This window comes from Neofelis nebulosa, chromosome 13 (assembly GCF_028018385.1).
Source record: "Neofelis nebulosa isolate mNeoNeb1 chromosome 13, mNeoNeb1.pri, whole genome shotgun sequence".
In the NCBI taxonomy this organism is placed as follows: Eukaryota; Metazoa; Chordata; class Mammalia; order Carnivora; family Felidae; genus Neofelis; species Neofelis nebulosa.
The window spans coordinates 41329676-41339103 of NC_080794.1; the positions used below are offsets into that span (position 1 = coordinate 41329676).

The following is a 9428-nucleotide window of genomic DNA, read 5'->3' on the forward strand; positions in this document are numbered from 1 at the left end:
TTCTTTATGATATCTGACAGCCCTATCCATTTCTTTTTATAAAAATTCATGCTGTCCTGGTACTGTAGAAAGAAATTAACATCCTTGGCCTCGTCCTTCCAGATTCTTGAGGGTTTGTTTGAGTCAATTATGTTTAAGGAAGCCCTTTGTGGATTTTCAGAAATATCTGAGACACTCCCACCCAGGCCTCTAGGGGATGCTGTTCCTGGAACAGAACCTGACAAGCCAAGCCTGACCACAGACCAGTTCCCAACGTTGGTGACAACATTAGTACAACCGCAGGGTTATGTAATTGCAGTGAAGGGAGCTGTTTGGGGCCAATAGCCAAAGGAATACTTTTTAGCCCAAGAAGGGTCTCAGGAAGGTTTTCTCGAGGCTTGATGTTTCCAAGCACCTAATTTCTGAAAAGCAGAAATTAGGGATTTGGGCCAAGGAGAAAGCATGACCAAGGGGGGGTCCACAGTAGCCTTGTTCACAGAAATGTGACAAATAGAACTTAATGAGAGCAAGCCCAAGACCAGTCTGAGACCATGAAACAATGTCATCCTCTCCCCTTTTCCAACTCTTGAGAGATTCTGCAATCCCAGTCATTCCTAAATTTGTCCTAAGCCATCCAGACCATGAAACATCTGCCCTGTCCTTAAAGGTTTCTAAGAGCCATTTTTAATCCTTATTTAAGAATAATGTTTAAAGTTCTACAGTAGAGAAACATCTCTTATACAATCCCAAAAATATTTACTACTTATTGCTATGAAGAACCTGGATAATTTCTAGTACTAATTTACCCCCGATGAACATTAGATGGTGATTGTTGGTTTCACACTATCAAACAGAGAGACAAATAATCATGCATATAGGTAGCTATTTTTACAGGCAGATTTGTGGCTCATGAATTAATGTTTTATGGACACTCCTTTGCTTTTTTCTGGTTATGCACACTTCAGAGACTCAAGTGCTCTTAGTAATAAGGCAACTCTATGAAGCTGAATTTTAAGTTAGTTTTTCTAAAATTAGAAGAAGAAAACACAAGATGGCAAAAAGCAAACTGTAATTATAAATGTTTTCTTTGAGGAAGACTGATATGCCCTTAATAATTACACAAAGCTTCCATAATAACTGTGGCAGGTAATTTCTTATGGATATTTAGAATAAATATTGAGTTGGTTAGAAGATTTGACCCTATTCTAGGGGTATTTTTCATACTTAAATTCTCCTACAGTCTCCTTGAATGAAACAAAAACTGTACGTAGAGCCACAAGATTATTTAAACTAAAACTAAAGATGAAAATCAAAGGCATTCCAACCTGAGGATTCATTTCAGGCCTCCTGTAAGAAGAAGCCCTTTAATGTCAGAGGCTCTTGTTACTTTTCATGTGGCACTTTGTCAACACCATCACTCTTCCTCGATCACCCAGTATGTGCTTGATGCCTCCTGGGATTTAGAAGATTCTCCCTGAAAGTTAATAGTATTGATTCATGATAAAGGACTTGAAAAGAGTCACATTCTAGGAAGATTGTTTTACATCTTTTGCTTGGGCCAGACCCATCTAGAAAGTCTTAATCTTCCATTTTCAGAAACTCTACTAAGGGACCCCAGAGAGGGAAAGGGTTATTATTCTTTATTTTGAGGAGTACTTGGCCAAACTAGAAAAGCCTATGAAATGTGGAGGAGAATTTGTGCAGGAAACATGGGATTCCTAGGTGCCTGTGCTCTGGTGATATTCTACTTGAATGTCAACTCTGAGGACGAGAAAGTAGGGTCCTTCCCTCCTGGGGCTTAATCCATTTGCTGCTACCCACCGGATCTGTGACCATGTTGCATATCTGCTTTACTGCACCTATGTTTCCTTGCTGTACTAATTGTGCCGTCTCTAAAGATGTGTATCCTTTTCTTTGCAGGTGTTCTGGGGAAGTGTCGCTATGTTTACTATGGGAAAAACTCAGAAGGCAACAGGTTTATCCGAGATGACCAGCTCTGACGGCAAGTTCTGAATGCTTTAGTCTGTGTCATGAGAATAAAAGAAAAAGGGAAAGTAAAAATAAAGAAAAAAAACTAAAGGAAAAAAACAATGGCCCACATCACATGTCTGTGGGAAGGCTGTGACTTCAGCTTTTGGTACCTTCTGCTGACTTTGCCAGGCCTGTCAAGATCATCCTTCTGCCTTAGACTGAGTGGTCACATAGAGATTGACATGATTGCCCTTAAGCAGGTCTCATCCACTAGGGTGACAGACAGCGGCGGCGAAGCACCAGGGCTGACAGGAGGAACACCATGATAGATTGCCTGGCCCCTCCACTGCTCACAGGGGAGCAGAGGTCACACCTGGGGCCTCCCTGAGCATGCTCGTTGGCCGTAGTCAAGCGAGAGAGACTGTGTCTTCAGCTTGCCTATTGAGTAGAGATCCCTCTGATACCATTGTGCTGTGGGGGTTTTTTTAGTGAAATAATCACAGTTTGGAGGAAGGCCACCCTCCCTTATTCACCTTGAATTTTAATCCCTTATTTTCTGCACACACCCACACATTCCAACAAAACACATACCATCCTTTAGCATCTTTATTACAGGTAGTGCATTTTGGCTTGCAGTTTTTCAGAGAACTGAAGGTTCTCAGCCAGGTCATACATTTATGGCTGATTTTGTGTTCTTACAACTGGAGTAAATAGCTTTCCTTAAATCCCTAACTACAAAAGCATGGACTCTGTCTTGTTTTGTACATTTCTAAATCCACTTCTTGCCCTGAATACTAGGCAATGTCAGGCATCTTTCCCAGCACCAAGTTCTGATTGCACCAAGGACTCTGATTTATTTATGTATGTATTTATTTATTTTTAACAACACATACACCCAGCTATGCCTGTGGCCATATTTGTAGTTTGGAGCTGGCTTGCTCCTTTGGGTGCTATTTAAAGGTAGGGAGGTGATGAAAACAGAGTGATGGGTCAGGAAGTTGAAAAAGAAAGTGAAGACTATAGAAAACACCCACCAGACCGAACAGTTTTTAACAGAAGGCACAAACCTTTGAGTTTGGTATCTTCCTCAGCACCTCTCAGAACCGAAATCCATAGCTTGTGAGATGGTCTTTGTGTGTCTTTGGCTATATTCCAGCACTGTTACAAGGACAATAAGCACAATCATACCAGTAAGGTGGCTATCATTTCATTTAATGGAATGATACACAAGTAAAATCACTCCAGAAAAGTCTTTGAAAGGCTGATTGCTCTTGATGCAATCGCATTTATTTTTGCTTCTTCTGTTTAGACCAGGTGTTCATTGGCTTGGATCTCTCAGTATTAGGTTAGATTGAGGGCAACGAAACTTCAAAGAGAATTCTTCCAAGTTATAGATACTGCATAACTAGAGAGTCACTACTGTAAAAGTCTTTGGGGACTCAACATCCCTCAGGACCAAAGAAGAATCTGCTTTCTCAGTTCTAGACCATTTAAGGGGCCTCTGGCCTCCTGAGTCAACTTAGTCTTTGAATGACTTGCAATAAGGCAGGCAGGAATCCCTTTTGTAGGTTATGCAAGTTAAACAGTTATGGAGACAAATTTTGATCAAAATCCTCGAGGCCATTAATAACTAGAGGATATTAAATGTTTGCCTTTATCTCTCAAATTCATCAATAACCAGAGCTGAGTACCTTTTCACTGTTTGATCTACAGAACAGCATTGAGATGGTGCTTTAAATTAGCTGCATTAAGTCCCACCCTGTTCTTTGTTTAGAAACACCAACACATGTTTTGTCCATGGCATATTACGGGCAGCCAGATTTCTGTGCAAGGGCAGCTAGACTAGTCCAATGTCATATTTAATCTAGCGGCACATATATCCTTGTCTTTATAAAAGGCTTTAACCCTGCCTCAAACAATAAAAAAGCACTTGTGAACTGACCACAGAATTTTTCCATCTTTATTTTTCTTACTTGTTTACTTTTCTTAATGTCAGAACCATTTGTATCATGCACAGGAATGTCTCCCTCAATGCGAGCTTTGGAGGCAAAAAAATACTTTTGGAGTGAGTTATTGACCACATTGTTTCCTTCTCTTTGGGTTGTTTATTTTCTTCCAAAATGGTGTAATAACTTTAATTAAAATTAGCTTTAATTATAATTTACGTAAAGGCCATCACCATGATATATTCATCTTAATGATAGAATGAGTATGAGTTTTGTTTCTTTTAAAAAGGGATAATGGGGGCGCCTGGCTCAGTTGGTTGAGCGTCCGATTCCAGCTCAGGTCACGATCTCGCTGTCCGTGAGTTCGAGCCCCGCGTCGGGCTCTGGGCTGACAGCTTGGAGCCAAGAGCCTGCTTCCAATTCTGTGCCTCCCTCTCTCTCTGGCCCTCCCCCGTTCATGTTCTGTCTCTCTCTGTCTCAAAAATAAAACGTTAAAAAAATTAAAAAAAAAAAAAAAGGGATAATGATAATGAATCAGTGTTGGACTGTTTACAGTTATACTGTTTGTTAAGCAAGATTTGCTGTGCTACAGCTAGAATTTGGTCTGAATTCGTAGAGGAGGAAGCAATGTTGCATGCTAAAATCTATAAGAATTTCCCAAACCTTGTTTTTTAAAGTAGAAAATTAGAAGGTAATGAATTCAATCAAAGCTCAGAATTCTTACATGCCCCCAATTTCCCCTTGCTCCTTCTGCCTTATACCCTATTCCTCTGAGTTTTCTCTTAGGAGATCATGGTATCTGACATCCCTGTATCCTCTCTCCCAGGACACCGATCTGCCTTGAGTGCCCCTGCAATAGAAGGCCATCCCGGAGTCCTCTGTTGCCTCTGCAAAGTCAGGGCGGACTGTCTTTTTCCTAAGTAATGCAATTTTATAGAACAATTTGTTCCTTGGGGAATAATGTTTTAGATTGTGGGGAATCCTATTAAAAGTACAACTATTACAATAATTTGCTTTTACTTTTACCAGCCTTGCTCATAAACCCTCCATCTGTTTGTTGCTTTAAATAGAGGCACATTATAAGAGATTATCACTCGATCAGGCGACACGTCTGAGTGTTGTGCATTTTCACATATTCATGTATACTAAGGAATAAAAGAAAGCAAACCAGAGATTCCAGATGAAAGGTTTTGCATTTGTTTTATTTTGTTTTGTTTCATTTTGTTTCACTGTGTGTGTGTGTGTGTGTGTGTGCGGGTTCCAGCAGAAATGTGTCTTGCACATCTTTAAGGGAAAATCTTTCTTGCTGCTCCTAAGAAATAACCTGGCTGTCTTTTTCTTCTTTGTTAATATGCAGATCAAAAACAATCCACAGGGCTCTTTTCATCAAAAGCAATAGCAGTGTTCAGTAGTTGCTACATAAAAGCAGCCTAAGTCAGATCTGAGTCACTACCTAATGCCAAGGGTGGACAACAGAGGGTCCATTGAGACTCTCCCATGGTGTCTATCCATTGCAGCTGATCCAGTGTGACATTCACCATCTGCTTATCCCAATTCTGTTTCCAAGAAGCTTTGCTGAAGAAGGGTGTTTCCATTACTTGTTCTCCCTCTAACTTGTCCAAATACCATGTGGTAAACTACCATGACTAGGACCTGGAAAGGAAAATGAGACCAGAGGAGCACAAAACATGCTGGTTACTTATTTGTAGGACAAACAGACCATCAGCCCATAGTGCAGTACTTCCAGTGCGTCAGTAAACACTTCAGGGATTTGAAGAATATCAGAAAACACAGCCACTCTCCAAGAATACTGTCTTCCTATATGTTTACCTGTAATTTTCCAGCATTAGTAGTCCTCCTTTGGGGAACTGTAAAGTTAATTTGTCACTCTGTGGATGAAGTAGGTAATGTTATGTTATTTGTACATATTAACATATTAGCATGTGTAAATTTTTCTAAAGCAGCACGGAATGTGGCCTGGAGAACATGCAACCTAGGACAAGGGAGTTTAGCTGAGAAACAAAAGAAGACATTTAAGTATGGAATGTGTCTGGGAGTGAGTTGCTAAAGTAGGGGTGATGTATATGGTAATAAATGAAATTATACCAAAGGAGAGCATGAGGCAGAGTGTGGAATTGGAAGTGTGGGCTCATCGTAGGCAGGGATAAATCAGGAGCTGAGGAATAATGAGAAAGGAAGTGAATAGACAGGTTTGATTTTTTGTTTGTTTGGTCTTTTCTTTCTTTCTTTTTTTTTTTTTTTTTTTTTTTTTTTTGCCAATTAGAAGGGTTGCTGATGTTCAGCCCTAGAGTGATATTGAGCAACATCTCCTCCTCAAAATGGAATCATCTTTGATATAAGTGAGGAGTGCCACTCTTCAGTAATGTTTTACAGACTACTCTGCCCAAGACAATGGAACAGTGAAGAAAAGATGGATTACAAAGCCCTGTGGGCTTAACTAGCCATATGTGTGCTGACTGCCTACGGACAAAGATGACTATGGCATGTAGTTAATATTCAACAAAAACCAGCATCCTAAGGTAAGTTCCCTTGCTGCTTGGACCAGCTGAAATATAAGGGAAACACTTGTTGTCTGGGCAGTTACATCAAAGAGAGAAAATAGTTTCACGCTCTTGCCAAACCTTCATATGTTCATTAAGTTCAGGTAGGAGGTAGAGGGCTTTCTTGATGATACAACGCAGAAGTCAAGAGTTTTAAGGAAAACAATGAAGGCCTCTGCATGGGGCTGACGATGCTGCAAGAGGAAGATGCTGGTAATAGGAGTTGACTGTCCCTAGGTTCAGGCAGTAAAGGGTAGCTCAACCTATAGGACAAGTGGATGACACTTAAGTTCAACTGGATAGCTTCAATTAGCATGTAGAATAATCTGAAATAATTGTTTACATTTTTTCACATCAATTACCTTAAACCAACGTTTCCTCTTCCATGTTGGAATAATTCCTTCAGTCTTGGAAATAAGAATGGATTTGAAAGGTACTGGGAATAATTTCCTTTAAATACTACTTTTCAATTTGACTCCTTGTGATAAGAGGGACAAAGGTGGCTCATGGTGGGCTTTACCACAATATTTAAACTATTAAGTTATGGAGCTTTGAAATAGGTAAGAATTAATATACATTATCCATTCACAGAGGTTACTAAATCATAGTTTAATGATCCAGGCATACTTCATTTTATTGAGCTTTGCTTTATTGTGCTTTGCACATATAAATTGTGTTTTTTCCCAGTTGAAGGTTTGCAGCAACTCTGCATCGAGCAAGTGTGTTGGCATGATTTTTTCCAATAGCATTTCCTCACTTTGTGTCTCTGTATCACATTTCACTAATTCTCACAATATTTCAAGCTTTTTTCATTGTTACTATATTTACTGTGATGATCTGTGATCAGTGGTTATGGCTCGCTGAAAAGCTCAGATGATGGTGAGCACTTTTTAGCCATAAAGTATTTTTTTAATTAAGGTATTTACATTTTTTTTAAGACATAATGGTATTGCACACTTAATAGACTACAGTATGGTGTAAATATAATTTGCTTGCACTGGGAAATAAAAACTTTCATTTGACTTGCTTTATTGCGAGAGTCACTTTATTGTTGTGGCCTGGAACCAAACCTGCAAATCTCCGAAGTATGCTTATATTCACCTGCTCCGTTCTATCCTTAAAGCATCAAAGCCAACAAACCCAGATTCTATGCCCATGCCCTGTGCATTTTCCATACGTATAAGCTAGACAAGCATGTTTTCTAGAAATCCTCCTTTTCCTTTTTGCTTCCAGCTGGTTTAATCTATTCTTATCTCTTTGATCATATATTCCTTTCCATATGTCTGACTTTAGTGTCACTTCTAATTTTGTCCGTTCATTCTCATTTAGTTTTAGTGATCTTTCAGACATTCCTTGTGGCTTGACTATTTCTACCTTGGGCCTTTGCACTGCTAGTCAGATCTTTACTTTCCTCAATCCTTTGATGTCCCCAGTTGCCTTGGGTAAGAAATTCCATTCCAGGTTGCTGTAATCCCAGCCCTGACTAGTTCACACCCCTTGGGGAAGATTGGGGTGGGGTGGGGATTGGACATCACTTGCTTGATGTATATTTAAAAATCCTTAGTCCTGTTAACACTCAACACTGGTTTAATTTCCAGCTAAAAATCCTAAACTGTGGCTTATAGCTGGCTTCATTACTGAAGGCTAAGTTTTATCTGTGAGGGTTTCTCTTATCTTTGCATTTTACCTATTTAGCTATTAAAGCAATCCCCAGTGGTTTTTAGTTCTTCTCATGAAACCTATTTTCCTCTTCTGCACAGTTTGGCAGAAAGCAGGTAAGACTACGGCCTTCTGTTCATCAATGCCTGTATATGAGAAGAATGGACCCCACATTTGCCTTTCCTCCAATTATATAGCACCTAAAGAGAACTGAGAACTAGTGTGCATGTGGATATATATGTAACTCCTTCTTTTTATACAAATGGGTACATATACAATATCCTGTACCTTTTTTTTTTTCACTTAACATACCTTAAAGAACAAAGATGAATGATGTGATGGTTAATTTTATGTGTCCACTTCAGTGCCCATGGGATGCACATGTTAAACATTATTTCTGGTTTCACCATAAGGATGTTTCCAGATAAGATTAGCGTTGAACAGGGGTGGGGGAGGGGACTCAGTAATGTAGATTTCCCAATGTGGGTAGGTAGCATCCAATCCCTTGAGGACCTGAAGAAAACCAAAGGTGGAGAAAAGAATTTTCCCCTTTTTTCCTGCCTCACTGCTTGAGCTGAAAACTCATCTTATCTTCTCCCACCCTTGGACTGAGATTTACACCATTAGGTCTCCTGGTTCTCAGGCCTTTGGTTTCTGGCTGAAAAATGGCACTGATTTCCTGGGTCTCTAGCTTGCAGATGGTAGATAGTAGAACTTGTCAAACTCCATAGTCTCATGAACCAATTCCTTATAATAAATGCCATATAATCCTGAAAAATATAGGCAGTATAATATTGCTAAAAGAAATGCTAAATCAAAAAAAGATATGATCTTGAGTGTATATATATATATATACACACACATATATACACACATATATATACATATATACACATACCTATCAATAGCCCATATTGATAATGTGAAGAGAAATAATGTGAGAGTGATAATGTGACAATGTTAGAATAATGTGAAGAGAAAAATAAGCAATTTTAGTTGAAAATTTGTAGGCACTTATTATGCAGAGTGTTTCAAAAGTCTTAGTGAAGTTTTATGCTTTAATGACTCTGGAAATTTAAATGCTCCAGTTACAAATATATCACTTGATAGTATAATTATTTATATTACCCTCCTACTTATTTATTTTTGTGGGTTTGAAAAGTAAATTTTTAATTTTAACTGATTTTGGTGTAATAGTTTCTGAATGACGTTTTCTCAATGGCTCAGTGGCGGAAATCTACTACTTCGCCACCTAGGTCACTTGATCTGTTTCCATTAGACTTTTTCTTGTGGGGTCATGTTCAAACTGTCT

General features: G+C 39.1%; 1 protein-coding gene across 8 annotated transcripts in view; it reads left to right on the plus strand.

Annotated features, from left to right (window-relative positions):
- The window catches only part of LRMDA (leucine rich melanocyte differentiation associated), a 1033502-nt gene extending 1029611 nt beyond the window's left edge, over window positions 1–3891 (plus strand). For all 8 annotated transcript variants that reach the window (XM_058698400.1, XM_058698407.1, XM_058698406.1 and 5 more), the window contains one exon: window positions 1900–3891. In XM_058698400.1, the coding sequence (XP_058554383.1) occupies window positions 1900–1979 (80 nt within the window). In that variant the 3' untranslated portion in view covers window positions 1980–3891. The remainder of the gene's footprint in view (window positions 1–1899) is intronic.
- The last annotated feature ends 5537 nt before the right edge of the window (window positions 3892–9428 follow it).